General features: G+C 36.9%; 4 protein-coding genes across 6 annotated transcripts; 2 read left to right on the forward strand and 2 right to left on the reverse strand.

The window, feature by feature from the left end:
- Nucleotides 1–207: 207 nt before the first annotated feature.
- On the reverse strand, nt 208–2,867 carry LOC111776258 (uncharacterized). Of its 2 annotated transcripts, none has more exons than XM_023655661.2 (2): nt 929–2,867; nt 208–590 (listed from the first exon to the last, which is right to left on the reverse strand). In XM_023655661.2, the coding sequence occupies exon 1, from the start codon at nt 2,682–2,684 to the stop codon at nt 960–962; it is 1,725 nt and encodes a 574-aa protein (XP_023511429.2). In that variant the 5' UTR covers nt 2,685–2,867; the 3' UTR covers nt 208–590; nt 929–959. The 2 variants fall into 2 exon arrangements, with proteins under 2 accessions (XP_023511429.2, XP_086974270.1); XM_087118144.1 differs by having other exon boundaries at nt 524–827.
- Nucleotides 2,868–3,954: 1,087 nt separating this feature from the next.
- Nucleotides 3,955–11,855, forward strand: LOC111811943 (uncharacterized). The gene is made up of 14 exons (XM_023699016.2): nt 3,955–4,233; nt 4,310–4,947; nt 5,202–5,365; nt 5,768–5,828; nt 6,497–6,562; nt 6,767–6,855; nt 7,360–7,423; nt 7,892–8,104; nt 8,682–8,747; nt 9,267–9,346; nt 9,428–9,555; nt 10,688–10,756; nt 11,285–11,327; nt 11,578–11,855. Exons 1-11 carry the CDS (start codon nt 4,092–4,094, stop codon nt 9,540–9,542), a joined length of 1,698 nt encoding a protein of 565 aa, XP_023554784.2. The 5' UTR covers nt 3,955–4,091; the 3' UTR covers nt 9,543–9,555; nt 10,688–10,756; nt 11,285–11,327; nt 11,578–11,855.
- A 660-nt stretch (nt 11,856–12,515) lies between these two features.
- LOC111776521 (uncharacterized) lies at nt 12,516–14,386 on the forward strand. Of its 2 annotated transcripts, none has more exons than XM_023655991.2 (2): nt 12,516–13,376; nt 13,530–14,386. In XM_023655991.2, the coding sequence occupies exon 2, from the start codon at nt 13,560–13,562 to the stop codon at nt 14,067–14,069; it is 510 nt and encodes a 169-aa protein (XP_023511759.1). In that variant the 5' UTR covers nt 12,516–13,376; nt 13,530–13,559; the 3' UTR covers nt 14,070–14,386. The 2 variants fall into 2 exon arrangements, with proteins under 2 accessions (XP_023511759.1, XP_023511758.1); XM_023655990.2 differs by having other exon boundaries at nt 12,518–13,380.
- An 833-nt stretch (nt 14,387–15,219) lies between these two features.
- Nucleotides 15,220–18,333, reverse strand: LOC111811868 (inositol diphosphatase DSP1). The gene is made up of 6 exons (XM_023698905.2): nt 17,845–18,333; nt 17,612–17,705; nt 17,045–17,134; nt 16,033–16,090; nt 15,898–15,941; nt 15,220–15,686 (listed from the first exon to the last, which is right to left on the reverse strand). The coding sequence occupies exons 1-6, from the start codon at nt 18,096–18,098 to the stop codon at nt 15,516–15,518; spliced, it is 711 nt and encodes a 236-aa protein (XP_023554673.1). The 5' UTR covers nt 18,099–18,333; the 3' UTR covers nt 15,220–15,515.
- Between the last annotated feature and the right edge of the window lie 3,145 nt (nt 18,334–21,478).

Below are 21,478 nucleotides of genomic sequence, written 5' to 3' on the forward strand. Positions count from 1 at the left end.
CTTCCTTCACTTTTCTCCATTATTATCCCCTTCAGATCTGGATATAGCAGGGCCATAGGATAATGGATGATGAAACACAAACATACAGAATCAGACAGAACACAACCCATTCAGCTCAACACAACAAAACAAAAACGATTCAGAGCATCATCATCACCATGATCCGACACATTTGTTGGTCAAAAAAGTATACACAATCAATCAAAATGAAACATGAATTTCTTTCTTTTTCTTCTTCAATAAATAGTAAAATGAAGAAACCCACTTGAAATTTACACAATCAAACAAAACGACAATCATGGGAATGAGAAACCTCACTTAAATTCCTCATCAGTGACATTAAATTATAATAATATCAGGAAAAAGCATACCAGGATACTCCCTAAAACCCGCATCCATGCTTCTTTCTTCCAATTTTTTTCCCTTTTTTTTCTTCTAAAACTTACAAAAAAAAAAATTAAGTAATTAAAAAAAGAAAAAACGACAATATACTAACGGTTGGGTTGGTCATATGTTGTTGATGTTGTAACCTTTTTTTTTTCCCTCTGTCTTCAGCAGTTAGAAAAATCCAAACGAACTCCTGCAGATACCTGAAAATACGGTTTATAAATTAATTAATTTCCCTATTATTTTTATTCCCAAAAATAAAATAAAAAAAAGACGGTCGATTTAAGTACTGTCATAATTCCCACGACTAAATTATGTGTTAGGTTTATGGTGGTCCCCACACGTGTGATGGGCGATCCTGATACGACGTCGCATTCGTTTCCCCAACCGGTGACTTGCACTGGCCGGTCACATGAGGAGGGGCATCATTGACTTTCTACCTAATGACACTCTCGGGTCAATCTTAAATAAAGGTTTAAAGTGTAGGGTCAACACGTGATACTATAGTGAGTTTCCGATTTTACCCTCGGATCATTCTTACCTTTTACGGCGGGGGTTAGTTCCTTTCGCGGTTATTCCCTCCAGGTCCTGCTGAAGATGCTTCTCAGCCGATTGCCGTTGAGTCGCTGCAGGGTCTTTTTAGCTCCGGCGATGTCCTTGTTCGTGAGATTCTGCAGGTGCTGGTAAGCTCCGGCGTCGATTAGTTTTTTCCGGCAGCCGTTGCTTCCGCCGGCGAGTACAGCCGTGATGATGGCTAGCGGGAATGTCTTGTTGACGACCTCGTTTTTTGGATCGAGCATTTGCATCAATCTCATCACGCTCTTCTCGTCCTTCATTAACTCTTTCCGATTTGATCGGACAGTCAATAGAGATGCTAGGGCTCCCACCGCCACCTCCTGAACTCCAGCCGGCTTCGGCATCTCCATTAGTTTCACCAACGAACCCATACAACTTCCAATCGCTCTCTTGTTTCCATCGCTGATTGATAAATTGGCAATCAGAGAGGCGGCGATTTGCTGCAGCACTAAGTTTCCGTGCTTCACTAATTCGCCGAGTTTCATTACAAATAATGTTGAAGATGATAGAATCCGAGCGACGGAATCGGAAACCGCAAGCGAGATAAGGGCTCGCAACGCGTTTGCGATCGTATCCGAACTCGGTGAGTCATGGATCAAATGTAATAATTTTTGTAACCCTAGTTCTTGGATTATCAGTGATCGGAAATACTCACCGGAGGCGGCTAATACTGCTATGGACATTGATGCCTTCTCCTGTGTGGCGGTTGTGCTCGAAATTAGAAACTGTAACAATACTGGAATCGCCCCTTCCTCGACGAGAGAGGTTTTGATATCTTCCACCGCCGTGACATTTCTAATCGCACCGACCGCTGAAGCCTGCAGCGGAGGGGTGCCTGATCGGCAGGCCTCGATTAAGACTGGCACGCCTCCATAAGCGGAAACGGCCCAAGCGTTTTCAGGGTCGACGGTGATGGCTTCGACCGCGGCGGCGGCTTTTTCCTTTAGATGTATTGATCCTGTTTCGAGAATCCTCAACAATGGGCCTAATCCTCCTTCTTCGAACACTCTTCTCCTCGATTCATCGCTGGCCGTGGAGAGAACGGAAACCGCAGAAGCCGCAATCTCTCGCACAGACGGATGAGCGTTGAAATCGAGCAAATGAATCAGATACCCAACGTTTCCCTCTTTGGCAACTAACCTAGCAGATTTCTCGTCCTGGTTCAAAAGCTGAACCAGAGATTCCAGAGCCTTCTTCTTAAACTCCATCCCTCCGATTTGCAACCGCGTGAAGAGATCCCTGATGAAAAACTCCGTATCGTCATTATTCGAACCCGGAACCGGCTGAGAAAGCACTAGCGCGTTGGATTGGTAAAGAACCCCAGATCTAAGCAACAAATCGAGGTCGTTGAGCTGGCTAGACAGAGAAGCAGACACCATATCCAAATCACTCTGCATATGAAGCTTCCCGCCGGAGAAGGCAGAATCGGAGCATTGGTCAGACAAGGACTTCAGCCGCTGAAGCGTCGAGAGGAGCGACGGGAGAATGGTTTGAACAAGTGGATTCTCCGACCAGTAAGGGGAATCCAAGATTTCAACGAGAGCAGAGTGAAGAGTTGAGAGCTTCGAATGGAGAACCTGCCACCGCCCGACGAAGGACCGGACATTGAGGGATGAAAGTAGTAGAAGCGAAACAATCTGAATGATGAGGTCGAGAAGTGCCTGGGAGGAGGAGTTGGACGGCAGCGGTGGAATGGGCGGTCCAGCGGTGGTCGGAGGCATTTACGAACAAGATTTTGATCGGAGCAGAACCCTAGAGAGCTTTGAAACAGGGGTGAGAAGCAGAGAACATGACAGAGAGGAGGGTTGCTTGGTGGGAAAGGAAAAAGGAAGATGGAGAGGGAAAATCGAAGTGCCTCTGACACAAAAAACGATACAGAAAAAGGGTTTGTTGGCGGAATCAAAAACACAATCAACGATGATAAGAGAGAGAGAGAGAAAAGCCTGTGAGGACATGAGGAGGATGAAAAGAGAGACGATGGTCACGCGGAGAAGACCGTGGAAATTCAACTGGGCCTTTTCTTATTGGGCCTAATGGGCCCGGTAATCCCTTCAAGCTTTTGACCAGCTTAAAGCCCATCAAAATTTACTCCGCCCCATACAAAATAAAAAATTTATATAATTTTTTTAAATTCATTTGAGAATAATTACTAAATTTTATTATAAAATAAAATAAAAAACCTAAATTTAAATCACTTTATTTATTTATATCAAATTGTGATAACATTCTTTTTTAATATAAAGTCAAATACAAATATTTAATTTTTAAGCAGTATTATTTAATACCTTGAAACAAATGACTCCTAAGTTGACTTTCATTTTTTTAATTATTTTCTATTAGTATCGACCGAAATTAAATTTATTAGTACCGAATCAAATTCAAATTTTTAATTTTTTTAATGGATTCATTAAAAAAAAAATTATCATATTTTCATAATTAAAAAATATGCGTACAAAAATATAAATATCCATGATCAATTAAAATAATTTGTTGTGATTAAAAAAATAAGTTCAATTCATAATTAGTTTTGCCTCATTTATTATATTTTTCATAATTTTTTTTATTAGAGTCAATTTATTATAGATTTGGACAATCATACCCAAAAATTATCACATATTTTACATAATTTAGTCAAATAATAATTATAATTATAATAAAACTGTTTGAAAAATTCTGAAAATACATTAAATGTTTGTAGATGAAACATTTAGTTAATTTTATATTTTAAAAGGGCCTACAAAATAAATATTTTACATAAAAAATTTATTTTATTTAAAAAAGAACCAATATTTCTATCAAATTAATACACCTTATCAAATAGAAAGTAAAAATTAACAATTTTTTTTTTCAAGAAAATAAAATCACATTTTAGCCCCAAAACTTTTTAGTTATTAAAATTCCAACTATATTTGTTTTTAGAAATTACATTGTTTCCCCAAAGTAATAAAATACAATGTTAAGCTATTGACAAAAGATCTGGAATTTATTTTTAATTAAAAAAAAAAATATTCCAAAAAATGTGTGTCCTTCTCCTAAACCCTTCTTCTACCTCCATCGCCATTCGCTCTGCAACCAGAAAATCAATCAAGAAGAAGCCAACGAGCTAAAGAAGGCTTCACCCTCCAAAAATGGTGCACAAACCGTGGAGAATAATACCAAGGCCATTGCTCGAAACGGTCCTCAACAATCATTCACAGCACCACCGCGTCCCTCAACCTTTGATACTTCATGGCCCCAGAGGCGTCGGGAAAACCACTCTCATTCTCGAACGTACTGTTCTAATCTCTTTTTTTTTCTGTAAATTTTCTATTGAATTGTTTGTCTAATGGTTCCTGATGTTTTCCAGGTCTTCTCGCTGACTGGAATAAAGGCCCCCACTTATCTGGATATGTGGATTTTGCTGAAACTATCAAAGATCATCACCCACTTCACGGCCAATCGTTTCCCTGGGCGTCGTGGTCGAATTGTCCGTCGCCATTAGTGTCGGATTGCAGAATTAAACTGGAAAGTTGCCTTGAATCCATGGCTGAGAAGGGCGTCAAATTAGGCAGTATAACATCCCATCAAATATTCACCACCATGAACAAGTGGCACGGCCTGAATACAGCCCTTCGCCGCGTACTTCATGGGGATAATGCTTCGAAAAGTGTTGTCTCGCGCAGAGCGTCAAGCTCGGCTCTGTGGGATCAAGCAGTTTTTGCACTATCTGCTCGATGTAATGCCGCTGAGGTTGATGGGGTTTTAGGATTGGGTGATGAAGGGAGGAGTTTATCAATTGAAGAAGCTTCTTATTTTAGAGAGTCTATTGTGGCGCTGAGATTGGCCAAGGAGGTGATCAAAATTCAGCATGGGTGGCGAGCTAAAGCTATTGCTGATCTGAATCGGACGCGTAGTTTTTCGTCGTCATTGGCACATTCCTGTACCGATTGGCCTTGTTTGTTGATAGAATTGCTGTCACAAGCCGCTGAAGTCGACCATTTTCAGGTAAACATATTTAAAACAATTTGAGTGCTGATGTAGTTTAATTAATATCGGTCCCTTGGTACAAATGAACCCCGACGTTCCAATTTTGTCTTCAAGGAATTTTAGGTTGAGGCTGCTCATTTTTGCAGTAATACAAGGCTTAGAAATGGGGATTACCTTACAATTTCATAATGGTTTTGATTTTGTTAAACATGTCGAAATATGTATGGAATTGGACTGTAACTTTTTTCTTTTTTTCGGTTTTTTTTTGGCAGCCAAAATTAATTATTAACAATATAGACGTGTTGCGAAATGCAAGTTTATCGGATGACGATACATCGGTCTGTGGATCAATGTATCATGACAGCCTAGTGTGGAGAATAATTTCCCTAGGGGCAAATGAAAGGTGTCTTCCTGTTATACTTGTAACGTCAGATAGGTAAGGTTGATTGCCATACCCTTGAATTCTCTTATTTATACTGCTTCAATCGTAAGAACTTCATAGAATGTAAATGCTGGGTACCCAATCGTATTATTAGTTATTCTATAATGAGAGAAAGCTAATCAAATAATTTCTATTTAAAAAATATTTAATATGAGGTTGATAATCCAGCATATTGCAGTAATCTACAGTGTGGTCTTTGTTTCTGGTCATCTGATCCATTTCAGTTGAATTTGGCTTTCATATTTAGCTATGTTTTCTTTGAATAAGAAACAATTTCGTTGATGGTATGAAAATATTTAGCTATATTTTAGGTATGTTTGACTCGCTCTTCGTATTCATATACCCTATACAGAATCTAGTACTTTTCATCACTGCCTTCTTCTCCCTCTTGAACAGCTACTATTCGTACCGTGCTTACATGGATTTTGGATTTCCAGATATATTTATCTCACGTGAGGTACGGTTTGTATAATGAAGGTTGCACTAATTTATCTTTGTTTCAATATTTATGTGATTTTTCCATTTTCCAAGATTCCCATTATGGGTGTTATTTAACTATGGTTGTAATATCATTTTGGTTCCTATACCTTGAAACTCATTCCATTTTCGTCCAAACAAAAATGTCCACTTCGTCCAAGACTTTCAGCCTTTGCCATCTTATCCAATATGCTATTTTGTTTTTCTTGTTGTTACAAATGAATAAGTTAACCGTACCCTAGGCTGTTGGTCGATGACAGTTCAATATGGTTGAGATTAGTGGTAACTTAATGTGATACTGAGATCCTACTATTAAAATTGCATGCCCTCAAGATTTACAAGGTCTTGTTGCTTGGGCTTGATAATCAAAACAAAAATGGATCGCAGATGGAGATGGAAGTGTTAAGAATTTGTATAAAGAAATAGAGCAGCTTCAATCTGACAACTTAAGCATTTGAGATTGATAGTACTTGGACAGGGCAAGAAAACCAATTAATCGACGCAACCATATAGAAAACGATGGAATGTCTGTGTCTCGTTTTATTAACTTCCTCTTCTTTGATTGCATAAGCATCTGAATGCTTGGAGAGCTGTTATTCTAGAACAATCATTCTGTATCTCACCCTTTCAAGTTCGTTTGAGCTGTAGACCTTTGGATGGACTCCTCAAGAGGCTAAACTGCATATGGTTCCTGATTATTTCAGCAATGCAGAGGTAAGCAACTGATACGAAGCCTAAAGAACTTTATTCTTGAGAGAGCTGTAATTAAAATGGAAAAGTTTAAATTTGATAAAGCAACCGAAGAGGAATGAATGTATGAGAAAATAATGTTATAAAGCTTCTTTGCTCTTGAGGCAAGTTTTTCAATCATTCAATTACAATAATTTATAGACTATATTTTTTCTCTCCAAATTGTAGTGGAAGCTGATTGCTGAGGTGCTTGGCCCAAACCCTCGACACTTATTTGAGCTTTATGCTCTGAAACAAAGCAATTACTTTAACAAAACGTAAGAGTGAGATGATTTATTTTTATTCTCATTACTGCAATAACTAGAAACTTTCTTGACACTTGGCTTCGTAGATGTCACAATAAGCTTTATCTAAGTGGTATTGTAATGTGAAATGTTTGGCTGTTCTCGTTGCACAGCTAGTTCTCTAATTAAGTACGTTGATTACTAAATGTAAGCATTACTTTCAATTTTGTGTTATGCATCCTTGTACCAGAAAGATAACTTAAATGTGCAGAAGTTCTACTGTACCAGAAAGTTAACAGAAATGTGAATAACTCTTTCATTTGTTCCATGAAAGTATAGTTTTTCCTTTCTAAAAAGATATTACATCGGATATTTGGAAATTCATTATTTGAAGACATTCTTTTCCCTTTCATAGAATCCACTGGAACTTTTTTAAATGGTTCAGTCTCTGCTTATATGGAGTGTTTGGTTCAGATAAAATGGAAAGTTGATTCTACATTGCATTTGATTGTGGCTGAACTTTATGTTTGACTAAAGGGCAACGGATCATAATTTTGGCACAATCGAGGATATAGTAGATGCATACTTGGCATACTTGCAAGTAAGTATATGAAGACAGACTTGCCTAATGTTCTTTTACTGTTTACCAGTCAACTGATTGTTGACTTGCTATGTTCTCATTATCGTCCCCATTGTTTGTATGTTATTAGATGATAGTATATATCTAATACTCTGTATGGCCGAAAGATATTTAGATTGAGTAAAATTTCTGTCAATAGCTTGTTATTGTGCATAATTCTCATTTCATCTTCTGGGAATTGAAGTATTAGGGTTAGATGAAGCAGAGAATCCATTAGTGTCCCTGTTATAATAATTCCACATGAAAGTTTGGAGATGATTTCTGGTGTATTGGACCTATTAACTAGCTTAAGTAGCCCATGTCTATGTTTTATTTTCATGTTCTTCTTCAGACAGTTTATTTCTATAATGATGCCTGCACGGTATTTTTTATCCCTTATTTCTATCAACTGCACAAAACTTAGTTTATGGATCTTCTACCTATTTAAAGGTGACAGTGGTAAATCCTGCCATGGATAGAGCGCTAGCACTCCTGCAAGCACGTGTTGTTGATGTGCAAAATGGATTGGTTTCAAAAGATAAATTACGATTTGGTGCACCTTGGAGGCATCCTCCTCAGAGTGATGATCCACGTTTGAGCTTGGACTGGGCAAAGATTCAGCTGATGGATTTTGTGCATTCTCTTGTGGATGCAGAATTTGGGGTAGCTATTTGTGTTTTGGTGCAAAAATTGTTAGTTGTAAATGCTTCCTATTGTTTTGCATATCCCTTGAATCATATTTCACGTGTGCATCAGAGAAGAGGTTTTTGGGTCTTAGCAGGTGTAGGATTACTTTGTTCATTCTTCTTTGCTATCATCTTTTATCCAACCGTTGTGATAATTTAATATATAGTTTCTTATGCTTATATGTGAAATTTTATAGATCAAAACAATTTCAATGTTAAAATTGACCAAAAAAGACTTAAATGAGTTTTCAGATTTATTTATTGTAAAAGATAAAATCTTAGTTGAGTGAAAATAAAACTAAAAAAGATGGGATAGAGATTAGGATAGAAGATAACAGTAAGCATATTTAATTAAAACTTGACTCTCAAGAAGTTCCTCATAATATTTGATTACAGGTGGGATACTTTTTTTCTTAGCTTAGGTGGGATGCCTTTTATAATTGAACTTCTTGAGCATTATTAGAATATTTTTTTCCCTTCTTTTAGATGTCCTCTGTACTAAAACTATTATGTTGGTCTTTATTCCTCATTTAAATTTCCACACCTGTCGTTAGGTGAACTATCTTGCCGACTGTAGCCTTGAGATTTTTGATGATCCTTCTGCTGTTGCCTTGGCTGAGGTTAGCCTTCTTCCACTAATGATTTTTTCTTATTTATGAGTTTTATAATCATATCGACATTTGTATGGTTCACATAATTTTTGGTTTCACAGAAGTTCTTAACTACTTACTATTTTAACAAAGCCGTTAAGTTCTACTTCTGGCATTGTACCTTATGTTTTTCTTTAGTTTGGCAAATTATGTTTGACTTAAATGTTTGCTACTTTTGCCCCTTTTTGAAAAATAGAAACCTAATTTAGATTAGTTTTCTCCATCTACTTGGGTTATTATTTGATATAGCAAAAAAATTCTTTTATTTGTGTGTGTTCTCCAACGTCATAATCTGTTTGGGCTAACAACGGTTCTTAAAAAATTTGTGAGTAAACTGAAATTACTCCCCGAGTAGGTTTTACTAAATGGTGATATATTGGTAATACCAAACTGCATAGGATAGGATTTGTTTTATTATCCATGTTATTCTACGGCTGCTATCTAATTCTAAATGTTTTTTCCTCATGTGATCTTTCTCGCCTCTTGAAGGTCGGTTTGCTTTATGCTCAACGGGATCCGTCCTTCATGCGACCAATATCTAGAGGGATTCAAAGATGTCTAGTGCGATGGTAAGTGGACCTTCTTGTCTGTTATACCGCAGGGAGAAGCTTTAATATGAATTTCAATGGAAATTTTCTATTGTTCTTCAGGCTTGTCCAACAGCAATTTCAACTTAGTTCCAGATGTCGTCTTCAGTATCTCTGGCAGAGAATTATACGTGGACGTAGCTATCGCCATCTGATGTTAGAAGTGGGATATAAATAGACCCTGTAATAAGGTGAGCATTTTAAATTTACTAATTCTTTTAGTGTAATACTATTGGTCAGGTCAATAGACCGGATATCTACGGGGCTTCTTCCCCTGACGACTCTGGTGTGGCATGTATGAGGTCTGATTGAATGACTATATTTCAATTATTGAACAAATTTTATTTTTCCTTGGCACCATCCATTAAAAAAATGCCTCAACTATAAGTAGGAAAATGAACTCGAAGAAAAGAAAAGAAAAGAAACTTTAAGTGGGAAAATAACATTCAAGGAAAGTTAATTAACATCTAACTTAAATTGTCATTTAAGCCTTCCCACAACCTATCTATCTTGGGTCCCATTGGGCAGTGATCCCAAGAACGAGTCCTTTTGTAATAATGTTGGAAAATGTTCAAAAGCGATTGTTTTGCTAGAAAAGGGCTATCTTTTCTGAGAGGGAAGGTTAACTCTTGTCCATTTGGTGTTGAGTTGGATCCCTACGTATTTCCTTTCCTTGTTTAGAATTCCAGTAGCAGTGAACAAAAGCAATGAAAAAATTAGGAGGGATCCTTTACGGGAAAGTAGAGTTCCCTCACTCCACAAGCCCATATCATTCATTTCTTCAAAAGTATAGGTTCCATGTAGCCAAGGAAGAGAAACCAAAGAAGCGGCATTGCGTTGTGATTGAAAGAAGAAAAAAAATGGCAAATTAGAATCGAGAAGAAGAGTTCTCATTTTGAACTTTTTCCTTGAACTGAATTTTGCGTCTATTATTACCCAGGGAAAACTTGCTTGGAATTATCAGCGAGTTTTTCCCCTTCCTTTCCTTCCCTCCTTTCTTTCTTTCTTTTTTTTTTAACTGTGAATGTTTAGACTAGCTCACTGGTACCTGATTGATTCTATAGGGTAATAACATGATCCTAAATATTTGGCATTGTGAAGCTTGTAAGTTTTTTAATAACTTCGCTAAATGTCACCAAGGTTCAACCCACAACCACCAATCATTTCTGTCTGGATTCACAACTTGGCCCTAGATCAGGTTCAATGGAAACAACTACGCGTACTGCTTTTTTGGCGTCTAGTATCTGAGTTTGTACGTTGTTGAAGCATGTTGTGCCTTTGGTCAATAATTTTATTCTAAAAGTTGTGGTTATTTTCTTTCAGGTATTCTTTAACAATGGCATATTCAGAAGAGGGCAGGAAGTTACACCTGAGGGTTTTTAATACAGAAATGTAAGCTTCTCATTGCATGAACAAATTACTGCTGTGGTTTGCGTTTTTTAGCGTTGGAGTTTCTTACAACCATTTACCCCCTTTCTTTTTGGGGTTTGGATATGGCCTTCATTGACACACTGTCACGTACAGCTGATATGTATACGTGGGAACACATTGATTATGGTGTAGTTTCACCCACCTATGATCATACATTCAGTTTGAACAAATTCCTTTGCCTTGATCATTTCTTATTCATGATGATGGAATTTGAATTGTATGCATATCCTCGGTTTCTTAGTAAAAAAAAAAAAATTGTATGCATATCCTTGGTTTCTTACTAAAAAATTGTATGCATATGGAAAAAAAAAAAAAAAAACTCTCGCATTTCTAGAAACTACTAAGGTTTTTCACTGGTTCTCTTACGTGAAAATGGGGCCTTCAGTAATGTGGAGCATTATTTACTATATTGTGTAAGATATAACTCGAACTCTTACTACCTGGGCACACTATTTTCTTATTAATTCTGAGTTTCTTGTTGGCATACAGGTACGGATAGATTTAGGGACTGACATAATAATTTCAATATAAGGTTAGAGCTTCCTTCCTTGATTTCTCATATGGCATGTGATCACTCTTTAAATAGAACGTCTTCCCTTTTTTCAAACCCAGAATTAGTTCAATATTGGTAAATTTTATTCATGATTAATTTGGGATATATATGGATTACCGAACTTAGTGACCAATGTTCCCTCGTTGGTGCCAATTGTTTAACCTTAATGTTATCAGTTTCACTTGTAATGAATCTAATTAATGTTGACATTTTTTTTGTTTGATTGCAGGAACAGAGCTTCCAGGTGCAGCTGTGATACTAACATGTGGAGTATTTATTCAATTTTCGAACTGGAAGGTTTTCATTGAAATCTGTGTATTCAAGAATTTTTAGAATCGTAGATATATATATCTGTAGACATTCATTATGGGGGCATAATAAGAGAAAAGTGGCCTTTTCTTGGGAAGGGAGGTAAAGATCAATATGGGATTGGTTGAATATGCATTTTCTTTTCATAGAAATGAAATTACTTGAAAGATGTGCAAAGAAACAGCTTTTTTGGAGCAACTGTTCACCTTTATTTCATTAGGCCCAATTTCAACTTTTTGCACAAAAGGTGCCCCTCAAATTAAGTAGGAAGGAGAAGAAACGTGCCGGATTTATTGGCTTTTTTCTTCTTTTTCTTAGATTAACTCTGGCCGCAAAGCAGCAGAAAACTGCCATGATTATAGGTGTAGAAACTACCCTGCACACTGGCCTCAATTAAGAAGGAAGTGGCCTCTCCCTTCCAAGTTTACTTAAAGTAGAGCTCCTTAAATTAGAAGAGTAGGACAGCAGTAAAACTTCGTATGAGCTATCATGTTCATTTGAGAACATCACCTCTCGATATCAGTACATGGTTTTGATGTTCAAATAAAACCCCTTTGTAATGTCTAGAAGGTGTCACTTCAAGAGTCTTTTTCTCAGAAGTAGATTTGTGTTTGAAAGGGTTTTAAGCTTAGAAATGGGAGAGATGATGATCCCCACTCAACACTATCATGTGTTCATGTGTCAACTATCCCAAAGATTATTCTGTATTAACAATTGTTTTTTGCAGGCTGAATACTTGAGATTATGTTGTTTTGGATGGTGGGTTTCCTTTTGTGGGGTGGAGGGTTCAAACCTCTTTGCTCAGGTTTAGCCACCAGTTGAGGATGGAAACAAAATATTTTTTTTTTTTTGTAAAGGTGTAGAATCTTCTCTCAAGTAGATATGTTTTAAAACTTTGAGGGAAAGCCCAAAAAGGAAAGTCTAAATAAGACAATATCGGCTAGCAATAGGCTTAGGTTGTTATAAATGGTATCAGAGCCCGACGCTAGGCAGTGCTAGCAAGGACGTTGGGCTTTTCAAGGAGATGGATTGTGAGATCTCACATTGGTTGGAGAGGGAAACGAAACAGTTCTTGAGACTGATGATAATACTGAACAACGGGCCAAAACAAACAATATCTACTTGGGGTGGGCTTAATTTGTTAGAGCACATTATACACCATTTCTATTTAATTCCGGGCCTAGAAGAGTAAACATAGTATTCTCACCAGACAGGGTTAGCTTGAATGGCGCATTGGTCTTCATTTCCCGCACACATAGTAGCACTAATTTGAATTAGTTACTTTCCAACCCACCTGAAGCCTTTGCGAGTGATAGAGATAGAGTGAAGAGTTAAGAGTTAGAGAGAGAGAAGGAGATGTCAATTGTCAAGAGCGCAATCAAACATGGCGGGTCCCCTTTTCCATATAGATCGAGATCGATGCCTGCACGTTTATTGCTTTACTCTCTCTTCTTTGCCTGCCGCGGCGCTCCCCCCTCCACTCCAATGCCAACCACGAAGTCTTTGATCATTCAGCTCATTCAATTCAGCTACACAAACTCTCCTTAGACCCAACTTCTCCTGTAGAACAGATATTGAATGGACTGAACGGCGGACATGGCATGGCCCTTCGTTTCACTTCTCAGCTGCTCTGTTCTTCATCACCACTCGACCATGGCGGACATTTTCCAGCTCTGCTAATGAAATCCAATCCCTGAAGATCTACAGAACCCAAAACTGGTTGGTAAGATTGTTCTCTTTTTCACTATAAAAACCCACTTTTCCTTTCCTGTTTTTCCTTGTTCTTTGATCTGAAATGATAATGTCTGTGGCATTCTTCTGTCTGGGTATCTCTGGTTTGTTTTTGTCCTTTCTGGGTGTTCTTTGTATCAGACCGGTAGCTTGAGGTAATTTGAAAAGGGTATGGAGCGGCAAAATGGAGGGCGGAGATGGGCCAATTTGAAGCAACGGCTAGGATTGAAGGGGATGGGGTGCTGTGGAGGTTCATGGAGTCCGACGTCGTCGACTTTGACGATGATTGAAGGCTTAAGCTTAAGCCGCCATGGAAGTAGCCGCAGCCATAGAGAAGATGGGGCTCGGAGCTCTGCATCTTCCGGTGTAAACTTGGCGATGGCTCTTGCGGCGGAAAGAAATTTGAGGACCGACGAAGGAGGACCCACTGGCGCCGGTGATGTGAAATCACTGATGAGATTATTTGAAGAAATGGACGGTGGGGATTGGAAGACAAAAAGAAAGGAGAGTGAGAATACCGGTGATTGGATGTGCTGCGTTTGCATGGAGAGGAGTAAAGGTGCTGCCTTTATTCCCTGTGGACACACCTTCTGTAGGGTATGTTCTAGGGAATTATGGCTTAACAGAGGCACGTGTCCTATTTGCAACCGTTCGATCATTGAGATTCTTGATATTTTTTAAATTTGTAACATTTTCGTAAATTATTCTCTCTATGTGATTTTTGTTTTCTTCATGGGGTTTCCCCCCTTTTTTCCCTTCTCAAATGCTGGTAGGTTAAGGAACTAATCATAGTAAAGGAGGAGAATAGTCGAGGTCGATTGTTGGTTTGTGCACCTGGATCGACTTCGTGCCATTTCGAACTAAGAGGGGTGAAAAGAGCTGAATTACTCGCACGATAATTGTGCACGAGTGTGGTGCTAAGGTAGAGCTATGTAAGTTATAGTTAAGATTGTCGATGATTTTCTCTATTTATCGGAGAAGTTATTATGATTGGTCTATTGCTTCGGAAGAGTAATAATTTGCTAATCTCGAAAGAGATGGAGGTGTCACTTGTAATGGTAACTTCATTTGTCTAATTGGAAGGTTAAAGAAGAGGCTATGAGTGCAACATAAGACGGAAGAAATGTTATTATTGAGACGAAAGAAAATAAAAGGTCTGTTTGAGACCAAACGTGAGTATAAATGTTAGTAATCCTCAACCATTGATCAATAGCAAATGTCGAGCAAATGTCGTTGCTTGGGATGACTTAGACGGGTTGACCAAGCAAGTCCCATCAAGAATGTGCATTAAAATTTCTAGCGACAATCCCAATTATACATATAGCAACACGAAGCACCCTAAAACTTGACTCCACAAGTAATAAGGAAACTGAGTTTCACAAAAGATGATCAAGATCCTCCTACCGAAGAAAAAAAGGTACATCACTTTGGATGTAGAATTAAGGAAGAACATTGCTAGTATGATCATGGATGTTCACTCTAGCGAGCAAAGATAAAAGAACTCATTTGTCGTACAACAAATGTGACAGTAAAGTCATTCGAGAAGATAGACGCATGTGTTTAGACGGATTGAAGGCATTATCAAGCTCTCTCTATGCATCTCCTTCATCACAATCCTCAATCTTCTAAAATTACTTAAAATTATTAGGACAACTTTGAGACAAAAAGTAGAGAGATGATGTTTGGAAAAGTGTAAATGGTGTGTAAAGGTTTGTAGGGACTTAGCCACGCGTGATGACAAGAACCGCACTTAGAGGCCCTTTGCTGCCCACACCATGCAAGACTCAACTGCATGGGGTATGTATATTCATAATAATGGTACCACCGGGAGTGCTAATAATGGGATGCTTTTTTCATTAGAAAATGCTTAAAATGGGAACTGAAGAGAGAGATCTAATGTTAATTGCATGTAAATATACAAATACAAAGGAGTGAGGGGGTAGTAATCACTTGAACCAAATGTGAGGCCTAAAGAATAGAGTGACAAGTAATTAGAGACCACTGAAAGGTGAAAACAGCTTCGGAATGCTTCATCTATTCAAATTTATTGGGCATCTTCATCTTCTTCCACTAATGAACATCCTCAACACCAGACACAGCCTTACAAGACAATTACCTTTCGGAACATCAAAATGATGACGGCAAATACTTAAACCCTGAAATGTCAAATAGTTCGATGAACCTCTGATCTGAAACTCTTGCCTTCGCAGCCGCAAACCTCTGGTACTCATCGAAGACTGACGATAGGCACCATTTCTGCAACTTTCTGAAGCATCCCACCACGCAACCAGTTCGGTGCTGGAGAGTGACAAATAAGTTGAAGCTATTAGAAACTCGATAGGGACCGTTTGTGTATATGTTAAATTCACTGCTCAACTCAAAAATTTAAGATAATGAGTTACAATGTATCAATACTTTACTTTGATACTATATCAAAATCACTACTGAACTTAAAAGTTTAAACGGATGGATTATGGTACATTTAGTTATATATCAATAAGGTACATACCTTCCCTCGCTTGCAATGGATTAAAACTGGGCGATTCCTCACATCTGCATGGTGAAGAGAAATGCTATAACATTTAAAGCGAACTACTACTAATCCAGCCTCATTGGAGATTTAAAATGGAAGTATGATAGGTACCGAGAATAACTTTAAGTGCCTCTCGAATTGTAACGTCTGGAATGTTCACAAAAGGCTCCTGCATTTAATTTCAACAACAAAATGATCAGCTCTCTTTTACAGTAGTATCATCAATGGAGTCCCATTCCTACTATTACAGTGTTCTATGAGTTCCAGCTATTAAAAAGTAGCATTGGCATGACACTAAAACAAAGCAAGGAATGGAGGACGCACCCTCTTGAGTTCTCCAAAATGTTAGGATTTCTAGGGGTTTTTGCCAACAATAAGCATTCAGTTGACAATAGGTACATGTCAAGAAAACAAAGCAACTTCATCCAACTTCTCAAAGGAACATGGAGGCCTTAATAAGCAATGGAGAAGTTCAAAATGAAGCCTAACGCCCCTTCCCTCACGCAACCCCCACATACGTAAAAGTGAAGATATCATCACCTAAGTCCACCGCTAGTAGATATTATCCACTTTTGTCAGTTACTTATCGTAGTTTGCCTCACGATTTTAAAACGTGTTTGCTAGGAAGAAGTTTCCACACCCTTATAAAGAATGTTGATCTCACAATCCACCCTCCTTGGGGGCCAAGGTCCTCATTGGCACACCGCCCCATGTCTGACTTTGATACCATTTGTAATAGTCTAACCCCACCGCTAACAGATATTATCTGGTTTGGTCTATTACGTATCATCGTCACCCTCACAGTTTTAAAACACGTCTGCTGGAGAGAGGTTTCCACACCCTTATATGTTCTTATAATCACCACAAGACTAGTAGCCAATGCAATGATAAATGATGATAATCAAACAACCAGCTATCCTCTCTTTCTCTGTTTTTATTCTCGCTTTTATGTCCGTGTGTGTTTCTATATATTGATCACATCATTGCTTAATCTGAGTTAAACAAGACCAGAAAGTTTTCAAAAGTGTAAGTTTAATTGTTGGCAAACTGACTTCAAAACGTTGAGAAGATATGCATTTCAGAAACATCTGGGATAGCATTAATGTCGGATCAAATTTCATACCAAAGAGTACATTTGATCAGCGCTCATATCCAAATTCCTCATACACTCGAGAATCATGTTTACATATGCATCAACCTTGTCTGAACCCGCCTAGACAAATATACACAAGCTAAATTTTGTTAGCTAAATCCCAAGAACAGTTTTCATAAACGCGTAGAAGCAGTCAAAAGCCACCAATTAAACTAAGATGTAAAGTACTCTTAAGAGACTCAGCATCAAATTTACCAAAACCAAACCATATGTTATTATTAGAAACAACTTAAAGCTAAGAGTGGTTCTAATCTCTCTAGTAAATTCATATGCATACAGAGCATAATAACAAAAATCACTTTAAAAGAAGCTTCTCCTGAGATATGGAAACTGAAATTTGACATAAAAGGTCAAATATCAAATTCATTGAAGCATCAAAAAACAGCAAATTAGAACAGAAAAGCCGTCGCTCTCAGTAAGATATCGAATCATAGACAAACAGACAAAAACTATATCTCTCAGTAATGATTATTTCGATGAAGTAAAACTTCAAAAAGGGGAAAAAAAAACTTGAAAAATAGGAACAAGGGAACGAACCTTAGAGCCTTCAATTCCGAATTGAAACAATCGGATCCCATTGGACTTGAGAAAATCCACGCTGACCTCAGGATATGGCTCGGGGCAAAGACATCTGCAATACCCGATCAAAAACAATCAGTTCAAATTCAATCGTCGATTATCACTCAAAACAAAAAACAAAAAGAAGAGATCAGGCGAACAGAACAGAACAACTAAAGCAACAAACAACAAATCAGTAGGAAAAGTCCTACATAATCGAACGAAGGCCTAAGGTCTGCAAGAAGGAGAAGTTGGAAGAGTCGGGGAAGCCGGAGCGGAAAATGCCATTGTCAACAACGGCGAAGTTCAGGGGAGGAACGACGAGGTCATCTCCGGCATTCTCGCAGCCATCTCCATTGACGACAGCAGGCGTGGAAAGAGTTGGATGGAGATGGTCGGAGTCATCATCGGCGTTTAGGGAACTGCGTATTTGGTCCGAGTGTTGGGACTGGCGGTCGAGTGTCATGACGGTGTGAAAGAAGATGCAGTGTAGTGGAAAAATGGAGATCGGCTTGGGAGGAAAAATATTCAGACGGCGGAAGAACTTGGATTCGTTCCGGTTCCAACTCCGATTCCGATTCCGATTCCGATTCCGTTCCCGATGAACACTTTTCCCTCGCTTAATTCGGAAACTATTTCGACAGTTGAAAGAAAAAAGAGCGAATCGGTGGACCAAGTAAGTTGGTTATATCGGGAATTGCCACTTCTCTTAACCCCTCCTTTTATACTACAAAACCCCTCTTTCTTTTTTTTATAATTATTTTAAAAAAATAATAATATATTCCACATTTTTTATTAATAAATTTATCACAAATAAAATTAAATTTATTTTTTACATTTATAATAAAGTAATTTTAAAATAAACTTAAATGAAATGATATTGACATTTCTGTGATTGAAAAATAAAGGGTATCTGAGACAATTACGTGCCGTGTCGTGTATATATATCATTTTTTTCAACGGAATCCATCAATATTTTGACGAAAAACAATAATTCAAATATAGGCGTACCAATTATTATTCAAATTAAAAATATCTCGTCATATCAACCATCGTTATATTGAGTTTCGGTTTTTTCAACTCTCTACAGATGTCAACGGATTTAGTGGGATAAGAAGCTACAAGGGTCGATAATATTTCACCGATGCTTTCTAATCATCAACAGAGCACCATTGACATTCGATCCCGACCTGAGAAAAGTTCGTTGCTACGAATTTGAAAACCCGAAAAGGTTATTATTTTTATTTTTAAAGAAAGGGGAAATGGACATTCTTAGGAATATGCTTCGGCAAAAAAGTGGGGTACGTTGTTTAATAATGAGACTGCGAGGGCATTGCGCCTCGTCCTTTGTTTTTTATTTAAATTATTTTTGCGCCAAAAATATTAAATAATTTCTCTGATTTTAATTTGTCAGTTGGGGTTTAATTTATATGTAAAAAGATGGGATTATTTTATATTTTATATTTTAATTATTGCATGCACTCACTTTGTTTTTTTTTTTTTTCCTTTTTTGGGAAAAAAATAATTTAAAAAGAATCCAATGTTTTGATTTGTGGAAAAAAGAATCTATTTGGTCTGAATTTTTATTAAATTTTTAAAATTATAATGGTGGGTGGTTGGGGCAAATTAGGTATATTTTTAGTAAATTGAATTATTCAAAATCTATTTTTAAGATGGGTTTACAAATCAAATTTTGAGTTCATGTCAAATTAAAATAATATATATTATTTTAATTTAAAGGGAATTTTTTTTTTAATTTTTAATTAGAAGTTTGTTGGTTTATTTAATAAATAATGAGTAGCATAAAAAAGAAAAGAGTTTCCAAATATATATATTGAGAGTCGACATAAATACAATTTATGGAAAATAAATTGAGATATTATATGCTTAAAAGGGTTTAATTTTATGCATAATACTGATTATGCTTTTATTAGATTTAATTAATAATAAGCAGACTATTTTTTTTTTTAGTAATATAAAAATAAAAAATAATGAGAAATCAATAGTTGAGGGCAGAATGGGTACATAATAAATAATGAAGGGCAAAATAGGTAGGTAAAGTAAAGATTCTCATGGGCTTGTAGCTTTGTATAATATAAATTTTGCAAGGTTGAAAAAAGATTTCAAATTAAAAAGTAAATGGCACTAAGAAAAATAAAATAAAAAATGCAATGGCGAATGACACTTCGTAACTTGGGATGGTGTCAAGACATATGAGCCTGACATGATGAGATGTGACATTGCATTGAGAGATCTTGGTTCCGAGTAGAGGCAAGGTCGAGCCGAATGACTTGACTTAATGTAGAGGCAAGTTAGTTGTATCGCAGATGATTGCACATGTATGAGTAGGCGGTATGCGTGGCTGAATAAGCTTGTATTCTGTACAAGTTGGGTTGGGTGGGTGAAGACAAACCTTGAAAGCTGGACAAAAAATAATATGGAGTTTGGGTTTTCCTCAAGGTTGACTGTGAGTGAGTGTGTCAAGATCACAACGCTGCACAGTTGAAAATGTATGACTGTGACCGTTGGTATTAGAGCCACAATCATCAAGTATTGAACAAAAAATTTGTAAGCCTCTAAAGTATAGTCAGAGTCAATCAAGTATTGAACAAAAAATTTGTAAGTCTCTAAAGTGTAGTCAGAGTGACTACTGACTCAATTATCCAATTAATGGTGTATTTTGTTCGAATGCTCTAAATAATAAGTCAAACTTTTACTAAGGGGAGGTTGTTGGAGAGCTCCAGGAACCTCGGACCAAAAACAAATTAAATATTTTTGTAACAAATTAGGAAGTAAAATAAGATTTAATCCAATATTAATTTAATTAATAGCAAACAATTACAGCTGCGGTATTTTGAACATAAACCTAAAGTTTGCATGGTTGTTCTTTTTGGCTGTGGGTGAAAGGTAGAACATAATACGACGGTGTTCCCTTAGGTAGGGGCTTATGGCCTATAGTTGTAGACATTTTGACATTATCTATGGTAGGGCTTGTAGCACGATGTCGCCTTCAAGTTTATCGTGTCGTAATCAAAGGTGGTACCACAAAGTACATTGTGTTGTTAAATTCAAGCATCTATGAAATATAATATGTTCTTACTTATCCAAAATTAGGCCATTCATGTTAATATTTAAACAAATTATAAGATGCTACATATAATTGGCTTTAGAGATTTATTTATTATTATTTTTATTTTTTTTTCAAGATTCTCTCTTTATTGTTATAATTTGGCTCAAACAAGATTGGAAGGAGAAACAATAGTCAATGTTGTTAGTTGGAAATGAAAAGTGATGGTCAAAATTGTTGGTTTGAAAAGTAATGGCTAAACATCAATTTCAATAAAACTAATTTCAAATAATTAATTTTGAGGATTTATTGAAAATACAAATAATAAATTTAGACCTACAAAAACTTATTGAACCCAAAATAAAATTGAAATTTTTTTTCAACATACATAGACTAGTGATAGATAGTCTTAAATCATGCACGTAAAAGGTTTTTTTTTTTTTTTTTTTTTTTTTTGTAATGAACAGTTGGAGGGGAAAAACTAGACTACTAACAAATCCATAGCACAAAAAAGTCAACATATTGAAAGTATAGACATTGGGGCAGTTATCGAAGCTGGGGGAATGTTAAAATTTGTAGCTCCATGATTGATATTATAATTACCATCGGTCTAGGATTCCATGTGAAATGGTATTTGCTTGCAAGTCTTGTACAGAGATTAGAGAGTTCTCCACGTTTTCTTTACGGCAAAAAAAAAAAGAAAAAGAAAAAAAAAAAGAAAAAAGGGACAGCCGGTAAGTTTGAAGTTCGAAATTAGACTTGGATTATTTTTGGGGTAA

Source organism: Cucurbita pepo, chromosome 15, assembly GCF_057944985.1.
Source record: "Cucurbita pepo subsp. pepo isolate OVF chromosome 15, ASM5794498v1, whole genome shotgun sequence".
Taxonomy (NCBI): Eukaryota; Viridiplantae; Streptophyta; class Magnoliopsida; order Cucurbitales; family Cucurbitaceae; genus Cucurbita; species Cucurbita pepo.